We start from the raw sequence: 13,867 nt of genomic DNA on the forward strand, positions 1-13,867 counted from the left end.
TTTTTTGTTTTTTTTTTCTGAGAAATTGCTCTTTTCCCTCCTGGCCTTTTTGCTCCAAAACAAAAAAGGTGGCAGGGTTGTGCAGTAGAAGGCAAGAAGTAGGGCTGTGGGGGCTGTGCCTGCTTATCTTCTGTCCTAAAGCAATCAAAGGGATATTTTCACTTATTTTCTCTGATTGGGAGCTGGTGAGACCAGGACAGAGGCCACTCTTTGGTTGCTGAGAAATTGCTCTTTTCCCTCCTGGCCTTTTTGCTCCAAAACAAAAAAGGTGGCAGGGTTGTGCAGTAGAAGGCAAGAAGTAGGGCTGTGGGGGCTGTGCCTGCTTATCTTCTGTCCTAAAGCAATCAAAGGGATATTTTCACTTATTTTCTCTGATTGGGAGCTGGTGAGACCAGGACAGAGGCCACTCTTTGGTTGCTTCATCCCTGATGAAGGATGAGACTCTTTCATGTCCTGAAGTTAATCCTGAGCTTGGGTGTTTCCTCAGACCCCCAACCTGCCCTGAAAGGAACCGGACTGGCCAACTGCTTCTGAGACATTCCTTCTCTCAGATCCTGTTCTGGAGCTAAAAACATCTTTGGGATGAACGCTGAGAATTATTTCCGACTGTCACTCCCATTTTTTCCGGATGGGACCAACCACAGAACCAGTCCACTGAGGGCTGCTGGCATGAGGGGATCTGCTAAAGCACGTCCCGGGGATTTTTAGCAGCTGATGTGTGGGAACCCACCCATTCAGCTCTTCTTCCAGAGCCCAGGAGCCACATCAGCTTGGCACTGGCCCCGTTTCTTCCCAGAATCTGCTGGTTGTGTGCACTCCCTGGTTTGCACAGATCCACATCCACAGCAGATCTGGCCTGGAAAACGGGAAGGAGTCTGTAAAACATCCCCCAGACCCTCCTGCAGTGCCTAGCATCAGAGAATACATGAAATCCCTGCCAGAGGACAGCGGGTCTGTCATCCCTGGGGCGTGGTGGGGATGCTGCTCAGGGATGTTTGCCCTGACCAGGAGGGGTTTTACGGCCCTGCCCTGCCTGGGAGAGAGATCACTTCTTAGCTTTGGTGGCTCTCTGTTCAGTCTCACTGCAAAAAGACATCCTGATGAGCACCAACACAGCAGCAGCAGTGGACCCAGTGGCCCGCTGTCAAGTGGCTATTGATTGGTCTTTTCATTAATTACAGTGACATAAGTCATCATTCACGTCCAGATTAATAACTAAGGCATCCCACAGAAGCTTTCAGACACAGAGGAAACTAGCTCCTGTGTCCATAAATAAATACTTTCCAGGAAGGATGGTGTAAATCCTGTGAGGACAATGGCTGAACCAAAGCTAAAGTGGGTCTGGAGAGGCACTAGGTGCATGACCCTTTAAAAAAAAAAAAAAAAAAAAAAATTTTACCCCCCAACAGATAAGCAGAGAGACAGAGAGAGGCAGAGATAGGCAGCAAAAAGAAAAAAGTAGATTGACTTGAGGAATTTGATGGAAAACTGCACCAGAAAAAACATGAATGACACTGAATCACAGAGAACTGGCCAAAAGACCACTGTAACACACAACTGTAGCTGCTGTTGTGTGTGTTTATGCAGAAAGTTGCAAGCAGTGGGCACAGATGTGGATCCATTTATCTCCTAATTCATTCTGGTTGGGGGCATGAGGTTGTTAATATATTGAATTTCCGTAGCAGGTTTAGATTGGCGCCTGTGCATATGAAAGGGGAGCTAATGAAATAATCACAGTGAATAATGCCTTCATTCAATTTAGCTTTTTCTGCTTCCTAAACATCCACAAACAGCTCATGGGCTCATCTGGTGTGTTCACTGGAGCCTGGACTTTGCTACCTTATATTGAGCAGTGCTTTCCACCATCCAGAGCCCGAAGAGCAGGAGCGCTGCTTCCAGCAGGAAGCATTCCCAGAGGAAGGGCAATCCCAATCCCTCCTATATTAATGCAGTTATCATCTTCCCAATCACTCTCTTCTCTCTGTGCTCTGACAGTGCAGCTCTGTTCCACCCCATCAGGACATTGTGATTATTGCACAGCGATTATTTCACACAAGGTTGTGGGGAAAACTCTTCTTGGGTGGTTTCTGTGACCAACAGAGATAAAAGGAAAGGTCCTCAAGGGGGGACAGGGCTCCTGTGTCTCCCCAGGAGTCGCAGAGGAAGCCCAGAGAGATTAAACTCAGCTAAAATTAGCCTAAAATATCCCCTATGGTCTCATTCTTCCTCCCTGCCTGTGTGAGCACACAAATGTTGCTGGAATAAACGCTGGCTGAATACATTTAAAATTCATTTTAAAGGCTCCTGACACTAAAATATTCATTTTTTGGGAGCACTCCCTTCAACAGAGCTCAAACACTGGTGGCCACCAGAGACCAATTCTGCTGGGATGGTTTTTTCCCATTTCCAGATGGGTTTTGGGGCAGTTGTGGCCTTTCTCCAGCTCTCCAGGTATTTGCACCCCATTCTCTACAGCCTGGTTTTGTGATCCACCTGTAAAGTCACTGCTGTTAGAAAATCCTCATTTTCTGACAGATGTGACAACAATAATCACAGCAATTTCCACTGCTAACTACAGGGGCAGAATTATTGTGTCTCAGGTATTATTTCATGAGAACTGCTGGCACTGATGAATTTGTGACAACCGATCTGTGGCATGTGTGCTGGGCTCCTCTTAATATCCAACAGCTCTTTTTTTCCCTATTTTTGGGGATATTTTTTTTCACCCTCTTTAGAAATTGTTTTTGCAGCACTGAACCATACTTCTTGCCTCTGCTAAAGGAAACACAACATTTCTTTAGACCATCTCCTCAGATCCAGACATCTCCAAGGCCGTTACTCATTCTGATTTTCTTCAAATCTACCTTCCAACACGGTTCCCAAGCCCAGGCCAGAAGCGGAGAACTAAAGGGAAAGGGGCACCAGGACTCTCAAAAGTGCTCCCACACTCTCAGCAGGGACACTTGGGAAGGGAGAACAAAACCACTGAGCACAGAGAAGGCTTAAAAGTGCTGCACACACACACACGGACACGAAAGAAGGGGGAAAAAGGAGAAAAGAAAGAAAAAACAAAGAACATCAGAAAAATGACTTTTTTGTTTGTTTGTTTGTTTTGTTGCCTCGCAGGTTTTGTTTTTAAAGCCCAACTCTGAGTGTGATCAATAACCAGCTGCTGTGTATTAAATAAGGTCACTCCATGTTTGGATTAGAGAGGGAGAGACTGAGAGGCAGTGACTCGCTGCTTTGCTAATCCAATAAACCATTTTATGGCAGCGCTGACTTTCAAGTGCAATTATCCTGCTCCAGACCCTGCCTGGCAGCCTGGGTGTTTTCTTGAGTTCTCTCTTTGTCAAGAAGGCATCATTCAGAATGAAGCACTTGCTTGGTAGCAGCTGCTCAAAGCAATGCATCAAGGTCACTTCTTCACGTATTCTTCAACCCAGCAGCAGCTGATATCTCTGATCGTCCAAATCTCCTCATTATCATGGCCATGGTACTGCTCAGGCACCAAAATTCCCCTTTGCTGCACCCAGGGACCACATTTCTTGGCCATGACAACACTGCTGATAAAACATGAGCCTGAACAGGTCCCTGTGTTTCTCACAGAATTGTTAAGGCTGGGAAAGACCTCCAAGATCGAGTCCAACCTTTGACCAAACCCCTCCATGGCCACTAAACACTGTCACAAAGTGCCAGGTCCACTCATTTTTTGAACACTTCCAGGAATGGTGACTCCACCACTTCCCTGGGCAGCCTGTTCAAAAGCCTGGTCATCCTTTCAGTGATGAAATTTTCCCTCATATCCAATCTGAACCTTCCCTGGTGCAACTTGAGGCCATTTCCCCTTGTCCTGTCCCTTGTTACCTGAGAGTAGATTCTGGTCCTCATCCTCACCTCACCACTCCCTATTTCAGGGCGTTGGAGAGAGTGATGAGGTCTCACCTGAGCCTCCTTTTCTCCAGATTGAGGCCCCCCCAGCTCCCTCAGCTGCTCTGGTGCCCCAGACCCTTCCCCAGCTCTATTCCCTTCTCTGGACAGGCTCCAGCCCCTCAAGGTCTTTCCTGGAGAGCAGGGCCCAAAACTGACCCCAGGATTTGAGGTGCTGGATAAGAATTTGCCTCTACCCTGGGTTTTGCCTCTACCATTCAATTAAAAAACATTTCCACACAACTACTCCATAGTACAATGCCAGGAACATTGAACCTCATCCATATTATCCTCTGAGACTCAGTGGAGACCTTCTCCCTCCACTTTTACAGACAGAATATATCCATATATCCAGTGCTTTCTCCACCAGCCTCCAAAGGTTTCAGACTCTGCCCGTGGCCACGCAGAGGAACCAGAACATCTCTTGCTCTCCTCATTTCTTTGTAAACAACTTCTTCCTTCCAGAACACAGCTGTTACCCACAGTGATAAATCAAATTCCTTCAGTGGACACAGGGGAGCACAGATTGCTGCCTCTCCCAGCAGCAGGTAAGGACAGAGCTTCTCTAACTGCAACAAGCCAGGAAAGGCAGGGGGAAATAACACACATCAGCCAGGCTGACCTGTGCATCTGATGTGACTCAGAGCGTCAGCCTGCCGTTTCCATCCCTTGCTTGCAGCAGGGCACAGCTCAGGGATAAAATCTGAGCAGGCTGCAGGCTCGGTCCTAGAAATGAAGGGAGAGGCTCTCATCCTGCTGGATGGCAAAACAGCTGCTGCCAACAGTTTGGGAGTAACCCAAGAGAGAGCCCTGCCCGGGAGCTGCTGCCCCAGCTCAACCCCTGGGAGACACCAGGGTGGAAAGAAATGTGGAGTCAGCTCTTTAATTTATACTCCAAACGAGAGCAGGTAACACAAACCCTCTGGATTTGGGAATGGAGGCTGTGGAGAAGATAGAGAACCTCAGGTGGCGGCAGAATTTCTTCTCGCAGTGAAGGTTGTTAACTCACCTCTCCTACTGCATCCATCTGCTGAGCTCTTCTCTGCTAGACCTCCAGAACCCTTCCCTTCCATCACACACCTTTGCTGTCCCTGGGACACCTGCCAGCCTTCAGACACGGCCCCTCTGTCACCCAGCTCTTGCCATGTGCCACACTCAGCAGTGCTGAGTCTCTCCCTGCTCCAGCCGCTGTCTCTAGGAGTTAGTGACAAGAGTCACTTTGCTCTCCCTCGTTTCTGGGAGGATGCATCAGCCTGGGCTGAAGCCATTTTAACAAAGAGATGAACTTTTATCATTCCTCCACAGCAGAACAGGGCTGCTTCACAGATTTTGTGTCCTGCTGCACTGAAGGACAGGGCAAAGAGATTAAATCAAGTGTGTTTTTTTCTTTTATTTTGTTTAAATATGGTTTTGCATTTTTTGTTTGCATCCCCAACCTCTTTTTTCACCCCTTGCCTGGTTATTGATCACAACCTTGGGTATTTTTGGGTTTTATTTTCACTCTTTACTTAGATGTATTGGTAAGGCATACCCTGCCCGTTCCTTCAGTTTCTTATCTGTTATTCCATCTTTGGATACAAGTTTGTTAAAAACCAGAATGCCAATAACCATGTTCACCTGTCAAAAGAGAAACAACACACAAGTTTTGTTTTCAAGTGGGTCAGGTCAAACTCGGTGGCACAGAAGGGTTCCTCCCACAGCCGGGTCACACTTCTGCAGGCCACCACCCCTGGTGTCCCCTGTCCCCCCTGTCCCACCTCCCCTGGCCGTGCATCAGTGAGTTCAGGAGAGCAGAATGCAGCTGGCAGCACACCCAAGAGGTTGGAGAATCATTAAGATTGGAAAAGCTCCCCAAGATCACCAAGTCCAACCCTTAACCATGGAGCAGGAGAGACTGGGAATTTCTCAGATTGCTGCAGGGCTGCTTGAAGCCCAACTTTGCTTGAGGTCCAGCAAGGCAAACTCCAGGCACAACAACAATTTTTTGGGCTAATCCAAACAGAGTGGCCAGGACAGAGGACAGCAGTGGGCTGACACCAGCTGCTTCCCAAAGCACCTTCTGGAGCCTGTGCTGCCACAGCAGCAACATTAAGAGAATGCAGACAAGATGTCACAGTTCTTTCCTGGTGAAACACCACTGCTGCTCCCAAAGTAAGAGATGGAGGGGCACTGGAGCAGGTAGAAACATCAGCTGCTCAGGTGGGATGTCTTGGGAGATATTGCAGATGGCACAGCACAGAGACTTCCCAAAAAAATCAGTGGGCAAAACAATTCCATGCAGTCCTTTTGTCTGTTTTCCTCAGGGTGAGAGCAGGGATGTCTGTGTCAATCAAAAATAAAAATCCACAGTGAAACACAGGCTGGACAGAGCTGAGGTCCTGCAGAGTGACCCCAAACTCCTCCCTGGGCCTTTCCAACTGCATCCACTGCTGCCAGCTGCATCTGCTTTACAAACCCCATCCGAACCTCAGCGACACGTTAGTGACACAGAGCACCACCCCCTGCGTGCAGGCCCGGCACTGATGGTGGAAAAAGGTGACATTCTCCTGGTTTCACTGTCAGTGGAGCAGCTGGTGGTGATAGAACCCTGTGGTTGATGCTGCTTTGCATGTGGGGCTTGCAGGGAAATGTTTTAAGGCCAAATCCAGAGATAAATTCATGTGACTTTACGTGTTCGTGAGTTTAAGAGATCCTTCAGAGGTGGTCCTAAGAGTCACCTGACCCAAAAGAAGGGACCAAGCCTCTGCCTAATTGCCTAAATCATCCTTGAAACAATGATCAGCCTTTCTGCTGGTCTCACCAGCTCACTGACGTGGAGTCCACAGCTGGGAATCCATGGAAAATCTCAGAAATTGTGGTTATTTTTGTGTGCATCAGCTGCTGGGTCCGTGGACAGCTGCAAGACCATTTCTAGAGTTCACTGTGGTATTGATTTAGAGAAACAACATTGGCAAGTCAGGCACAGTGACACAGCCAAGGATCATCAGGAAATCAAAGCCTGATTATTAGCTTGGAAAGCACTTTTAAATCACTGATCCTTCACCGTGGAGGAGGTTGGTGAGGGCAAGAGAGGTTTTTTCTTAAGGTGCACCCAGGCAGGAGGAGAGATGGGGTTGAACCGTGGCTGGATCTCTCCTAGGGCTGGCCCAAGTGTGCATCCTCATTCCTATGGAGCAGGGGAGATGACAAAGAGCAATTCTGCACTGGTTTTAATAAAGAAATCAATCAATCAATCCAGTCCATTGATCACCACGATCAACATCCTGCTCTGATCCTGGCTCCACTTCTTTACTAGGTCAGGGATACAACATGGATATTCTTCTAATAACTTGAAAAGTAGCTTTACTTCTTTATCTCTGAGGTAACATCCAGAAGCAAAGCCCAAAATCTCAGATTCCTGGAGATATCCACTACCTGACCACTGATGACTCTGCCTTGACTTCATCCCACGACCCTCTCCCTGCCTTCAGCCTGCACACAACTATCACCAGGCTGCTCCACATGAGCTGGGCAAGCAAAACTGCTTCCAACAGCTCTGTGTTTGAGGTAGATGAGGATTTTTAAGAACAAAGGTCAACCCTTTATCCTTAAAACCTGCAGCTGTTCAGTGGCAGTGGCCTGAGTGCGGGGTGTGAATATTGCTGAAGCTGCAGGCCAACCACCTCTGGGGTATTATAACTGAGCTCATCCATTTGCAGGCTCCCATTTATAAAAAGGCTTTCCATGCTTCTCCTTCTCCTTCCCCAAGCTCTTTGGTGTCTCTACCAGGGCAACATTCATGTGTCACCTTGGCCAGGAATGAGTCAGGGAGTCTGAACGAGGTGTGTAGCCTCTCTCTTGCTGCTGATCAGGGCCAGACACCCCCAGAGATGATTCACCACTTCCCCATATCAGCTGCAGGAACCACTATTTGCATGTGTTGACCCCTCTGTGAGGACATTTCATTTCCTCAGCTTGATGGTGAGGGAAAACTAAGCTGCCAAATGGAAGCGGGCTCCTGTGTCTTCCTCATGCATTAAAAGTGCTAAGGAAAAAGAGAAGGATCATGTCCCTTGTTGTTGGCACAACAAAAGCGAGGTGCTTTGAGGCAGCGGAGTGACTCTGGGCACTACCAAAGCTTCCTCCCTCCGAATCACTGTGTCACAACCCCACATGAAAGACCTCAGCTCACACCAGTTTTGATTTCCTGCAGAGGAGGGGCCACTGCTGGCTTTTCTCTTTGTCACTGAGATGAAACGATGGCACCAAGGTGGTTTGATGTGCAGTGACAGCGCTGAGAATAGAAGCAGCCTGAGCTTTTGTGGAGTTATTCTCCTGTAAACTCCTGCTGCGGGGCATTTCATCCCCCAGGCACTGCACGAAACAAAAGCCTGAACTGAAGAAGGAACTGTGAGTGTCAACAACCCCATTCCTGTGGGAATCTCCAGGGCTCTGGAGCCTCAGAGGGCATGAAGCTCCTCCACTGGATAAAACACTGGGCTGCAGAGAAACTGCAAGAAGACGTTGGGGCTCAAATATGGCTTTAAACCCATGGGAAATTGCTGCAGGAGGGGTTTCCTGGAGGAGCAGCAGTTCTCAGATTCTTTCAGCCCTGAGGCTTCTCATGGCCAGTGAGGCTCCAGCAGCAGGGAAGGAATGTCACCTCCTGAGTGACAGTTTAAACTCAAATAATAACTGACCAAGGTTGGTGTTGGGGCTGTGTTGGAGCCAGGGGTGGTGGGACAGGAGAACAGAGTCCCACCATGCAGGAGCTGGAGTTCAGGAATATTCACTTTAGCCTTGCCATCTCTTCGAATTCAAAGCCAACGTGACATGTTTAGGGTCAGAAGGGACCCCCTCAGCACTGACTTGAAGATCTGGATTTCACCTACAAACAAGGACGCTGCTCACATGCACTGGCCTGGGATGGACCAGGAATAAAAGCTGGCTGTGAGGGCACAGCCTGGCCTGAAAACCAGCAGGAACAGCATTTTCTGAAGGAGTCAATGTCAGAGTTTTCCACCATCATCCTGCACTTCCATCCAGACAGAGCAAAACCAAAGCAAAGCATGAATCAGCTGTTAGGGGGCTCCAGTGAGAACAGAGGTGGAAAGCTGAGAGCTGAGGCAAATTACATTTCAGAATCAACCCCATCCCAAACTGCTGGCTTTGCTCGTTATTCCTGAAGGAGAAAGCTCCTCAAAACACGAGTGGAAATAAAGAGGGGCATTCTTGGGTTGAAAGAACAAGGAAATTGCTATAAGATATAGAGGGGAAAAAAAAAAAAGCTTTCAGACAAGCTCAAATACCAAAACGACAGCAGCTGCCGGTCCCACGAAGGCATAGAGGAGTCCTCCCTCTAACGACAGCCAGCAGCTGGAAAATGAAGAGAGAACAGAAAGTCACCCAGTGGCAAATGTCCCCAAGAGGCACACATTGGCTTCTTCCCTTTGCCTGCAGAGTTCAGCCTGGGAGGTGACACCCAATGGCAAAAAAAAAAAAAACAAAAAAAAACCAAAAAACCAAAAAAACAAAAAACCAACTCAGACTTTAAATCAAGCAAGTTTTGCTTCCCATTTCTCCTGAACTTGCATAAAAGCTCCTCTGCTCGGGGAGCTGCCCGCAGGATGGCATTTGACAGGGGAATTCATGCAAAATGAAGGAGAGTGCTCTGTTTCAGACCAGGTCCTGGAAGCAGCTGGAGTGTTTTGCTGGCAAGACGATGCTCTTGTCCTACTTACTCAGGAGAAAGAACAGAAAGAGTGGAAATTGTCCCTTCTTATTTGCTGACCCCTGTGTCTGCCAGGGGCTCAGGTCCAGGGGTGCAGGACATTTCTTCCCTCCTTCTGAGATTGTCCCCATGGGGAAATTTAACAACACAGCAGTGAGGTGGGAATTCACAGCATTCCCTGAGTCAAATTCCTTAAAAAATGAGCTGAATGTGGTGTGTGGTGCCTCTTCTGGAAACCAGCTTGTTCCTTCTCCCTCATACCACGTAACCTGAGAAGGACACCTCCCTTCTGCACTGACCAGATGTGGAATTTGGGCTCCTGAACTGCCTGGTGCCTTCTCAAACTGAGGGAGCTCATTTGAGACCTCTTGGTTGAGGCCCTGGAAGCGTCCAAGGCCAGGCTGGATGGGGCTTGGAGCAACCTGGGATTGTGGAAGGTGTCCCTGCCCATGGCAGGGGGTGGAATGAGATGACCTTGAAGGTCCCTTCCAAACCAAACCATTCTGTGATTCTTTGTTTTTCAGGTTTGACTGTGAAGTCAGGAAGGAAACACTTTTTCTCCCTGTGAGAGGGACTGAGTCCTGCCAAAAGATGAGCAGAGCACTTGTGAAATCTCCGTCCTTGGAGACATTCAAAAGCCACCTGGGCACAGCCACCTCCAGGTGTTCCTGCTTGTGCAGGTGGTTGGACCAAACAAATGTGAGGCTCTGTGACAGCCATGACCATCCACAGCAGCACTGGAGCTGAAATTCCCATATTTTTTTGGTGGGAATCCAGCAATTCAGGGCATGGACACACAAATTAGGCACTCCAGGGCCAGGAGAGGATGGGAATTTACACTGTGTCAGCAGCCCCTGGGAAAGTTTGCATGCTTTGACAGGGCAGAACCCTGGAGAAAATGTGGGATGGAGTAATCCTGTTTAAGCAGGAAATGACCGTGCACTCAGCACAGAAGAAGGCAGGAAACCACAAAGGAGAGGGGACTTTCTCCAAGCTCTTAGCTCACCCTGCAGTAATTCACTTGCCTTGCCCTCAGCAAGATGCCTTCATTCTGCATCAGGAGCAAGCTGATGCTCCCAGGGGGGAAAAAAAAAAGCTTTCTTGGAAATATTTCAGTTTTGTTGATCAGCCTCATATGTTTTTTTACTAATTCTGAGTTGAAAAAATGGGTTTTTTTTCACCCCAAAACCATGGAATGTTTCTGGAAAGGCACCCCCAAAAAAGGGAAGTATTTCAAACTGAGAATTAATAGTAGGATATTCTGGTTTTCTCCAAGGTCTGAATCATGTTTATGTCTAAATTAAACCTGTAATGTGCTAATTTAATCAATTTTGATTTCTTCCTGATAGCAAGTTGCTCTGCCACAAGCTGTCTGAGAAGCTGTAATAATAAAATGAATAATCAGCTGAGGAGGGAGGGAATAAAATTGAAGCTTTGGAGCTCTGTAGTAATTGGAGGTCTCCCTAAATGCAAGAGGAGGGCTCCCAAATCCCAGTCCTTGTCCCAACCTTTTTATCCAACACTCTATCCTGATTTTTGAGATGTTTTTTCAGTGTCTCTTCCAACTGGTGGGTCAGATGAAGAAATCTGACAGTCCTGCACCGCAATTAGTGATGAGGACTTGGTGCAAAGAGGGTTCTCATTCCTGTGCGGTCCCTGGGAGCACCAGGAACTGTGAAGGTGAGATCACACATCAGCGAGCACTGGCCCTGATCCCTTCTGACTGCCTGACCTCCCTGCCACAGCACTTCATCAAAGCATTTTCCAAGGCTGTCAGAGGTGCTGGCTGCCAGCAAGGGAAAGGAAAGGGTGAAGGAATATCCAAGAAACAGAACTGACAGCAACCCCCAGTCTAGTGGAGATGCTTTTAGCCTCGTGCCTACGAGGCACAGAAATATTTGCATTTCGCTAAGAGGTTCCTTTATACTTTCCGAGGGATCTCTTCAGTGATTTTTTAAAAATAAAATTATCACTGGAAGGGAGGAAAGTGAATGGTTTAACAATTCCTAAGCAGTGTTTCCTCGACTGACAGCAGCTCTTGTGTTCAGCACAAAAAGAACCTTTTTTTTGCGAAACATCTGATCCTTTTGTGACTCTGCCACAGCACAGATGGGAGGTGGTGGCTTTTGTCCTGCTCCTGGGAAGGGTTTGCTTCCACTGAGCCCTTTTTCACACTGCCCAGCCCTGCCAGCAACAGCTCTCACCTCAATCCTCTGTAAAATCAGGCAGCCCCAATATAATATTTTGAATAACTGAGATTACAGCTGGGAATCAGGGCAGTATTTATCCAGAGATTAACCCAGAAGCTGCTGAGATACCTGTGGGTCACAAAATGCAGTGACACTCCAGGACCCTGAGAAATCTGCTGTGCTCTCAGAAAACTTTTGATGGGCTCTCTTGTGGGCAAGGATGCAAGCTCCCAGCACCAGTGGCACAACCTCAATTATTCACTTCAAGCTTTAGGAGGTTGGTTGTGAAGCTTTAGATGTCCAGAGGCAGTCCCTGGAGCACCGGCTAAAAGGAGAGTTATTATTCAGGCACTCAGCCTAAATCTAAGGAGGTGATCAGTGGCAGGTCCTTTAAACCTCTGGTACCCCTCAGACTTTCTTTGAGACTGGAAGTGCAGCTTCTACTCCACCGCAGCATGCTCCAAAAAGCTGCAAAATGTCCTTTCAAATGCAGTTCAGGCAAGAAATCCTCTCCTACCCTCGTGACAGCTGGAGAGTTGGAGTGTCCTAAGTACTAAGTAATAAAGCTTGAGTGAGTGGCTGCTGGGAATCACGACTCACAGCACAACACAGACACACCCCAAATCCTGCAGCATATTTTCAATTTTTAATCTGAACCTCTCTCTCCCTCCTCATCTTACGACTCAGTGGACCACTCTGGCCAGCTAAATGGTAAATATTAAATATACTACAAGCTCCCTAAACTCAGCACTGGCTCTGATCTCTCTGCATTAGAGCTTGGGGACATGGCCAAGCCTTTGATGGGACAATTCTTGGTGGGACAGAGCCTCGTCCTGCTGCTCAGTTGTGTTTTTACTGTTAGAGAAAAACTTCATCCCACGCACAATAAAAAGACAGGACCAAACCGGGTGAAATCCTGCTGAGGTTCCAGGCTGAACACCCTGCTGGAGGTTGCTCCGCTGAGGTTGGTCCAGCCTCACGACACATCACACATTTCACACCCTGCCCCCTCCACCAGCTTTGCCCTGAGAGTCTTTAACACTGAGATTAGCGCTGCAATCCCTTCAACACCTGCAGCTGTCCCCAAAATGCCCTCGTCACCTTGTCCCGTAGTTGGATGCCAGCGTTTTTTACCACTGTGAGTGGGATGAGAAAAAAACCTGCTGTTGAGTGGTAAATTCTGTGCTCACCTAAATATCAGCCCTGCTTTGACTTAATGTCCACCTCTACCACGGGAGCTCATGCACTGCTCATGCACTGCTCTTGGGATCCAGAAGCTGCAGGATTGGAAAGTGCTTTAAAGGACTCTGGGTAGTCCCTTGTGGTTTATCTTGTCACCTCTTGTCCCCTCCTTCTCAGGGAGGCACGTGCTGTGATTAAAGCTTTTCCTTCCTTCTGCAAAATGGAAACATTGGGCCTTGAAAGTCTGCAGTGCCCATTTGAAATGCCCTGTGAGTGCCCATTACACACTGGAGACAAAACTGGGCTGAAAGGACCTTCAAGATCACCTGGTGCCAACCCCCTGCCATGGGCAGGGACACCTCCCACTATCCCAGGCAGCTCCAAGCCCCATCCAACCTGGCCTTGGACACTTGCAGGGATGGGGCAGCCACAGCTTCTCTGGGCAACCTGTGCCAGGGCCTCCCCAGCCTCACAGGGAAGAATTCCTTCCTCATATCCAAGCTAAACCTCAAGTTTCAGAGTTCAGCTCTGAAGTTGCTGCTGTGCAGTGCTGACTTCACTCTGGAGGAGAGGGAAAACCAAGGGCTCCCCACACATCAATGCAACAGAGCTTTTAGGCCTCTTTGAGCAGGAAAACAGGAATAAGTGTGAATGCAATGTGGTCTATTGGGGCACCCTGCCCAGCTGGGCCCACAGCAATATTTGTTTCGTGTTTTAAAATGCACCAAAGTGTAAATGCAACTCTCATGACAGAGATGTTCAGCACCATTTTATTCAGCACCAGGGCTCGTGAACCCACCACTCACTGCAAGTGAGCTCTGTTTACCTCTGGCTCTTGGTAAAGCCAATTCCCGCAGGA

General features: G+C 48.2%; 1 protein-coding gene across 7 annotated transcripts in view; it reads right to left on the minus strand.

Annotated features, from left to right (window-relative positions):
* LOC108449717 (brain-specific angiogenesis inhibitor 1-like) overlaps positions 1-13,867 on the minus strand; it is a 95,189-nt gene that overhangs the window by 35,777 nt on the left and 45,545 nt on the right. For all 7 annotated transcript variants that reach the window (XM_017746674.1, XM_017746673.1, XM_017746675.1 and 4 more), the window contains 2 exons: positions 9,216-9,282; positions 5,459-5,544 (listed from right to left, as the gene is read on the minus strand). In XM_017746674.1, the coding sequence (XP_017602163.1) occupies positions 5,459-5,544; positions 9,216-9,282 (153 nt within the window). The remainder of the gene's footprint in view (positions 1-5,458; positions 5,545-9,215; positions 9,283-13,867) is intronic.

This window comes from Corvus brachyrhynchos, unplaced genomic scaffold (genome assembly GCF_000691975.1).
Source record: "Corvus brachyrhynchos isolate BGI_N302 unplaced genomic scaffold, ASM69197v1 scaffold89, whole genome shotgun sequence".
Lineage (NCBI taxonomy): Eukaryota > Metazoa > Chordata > Aves > Passeriformes > Corvidae > Corvus > Corvus brachyrhynchos.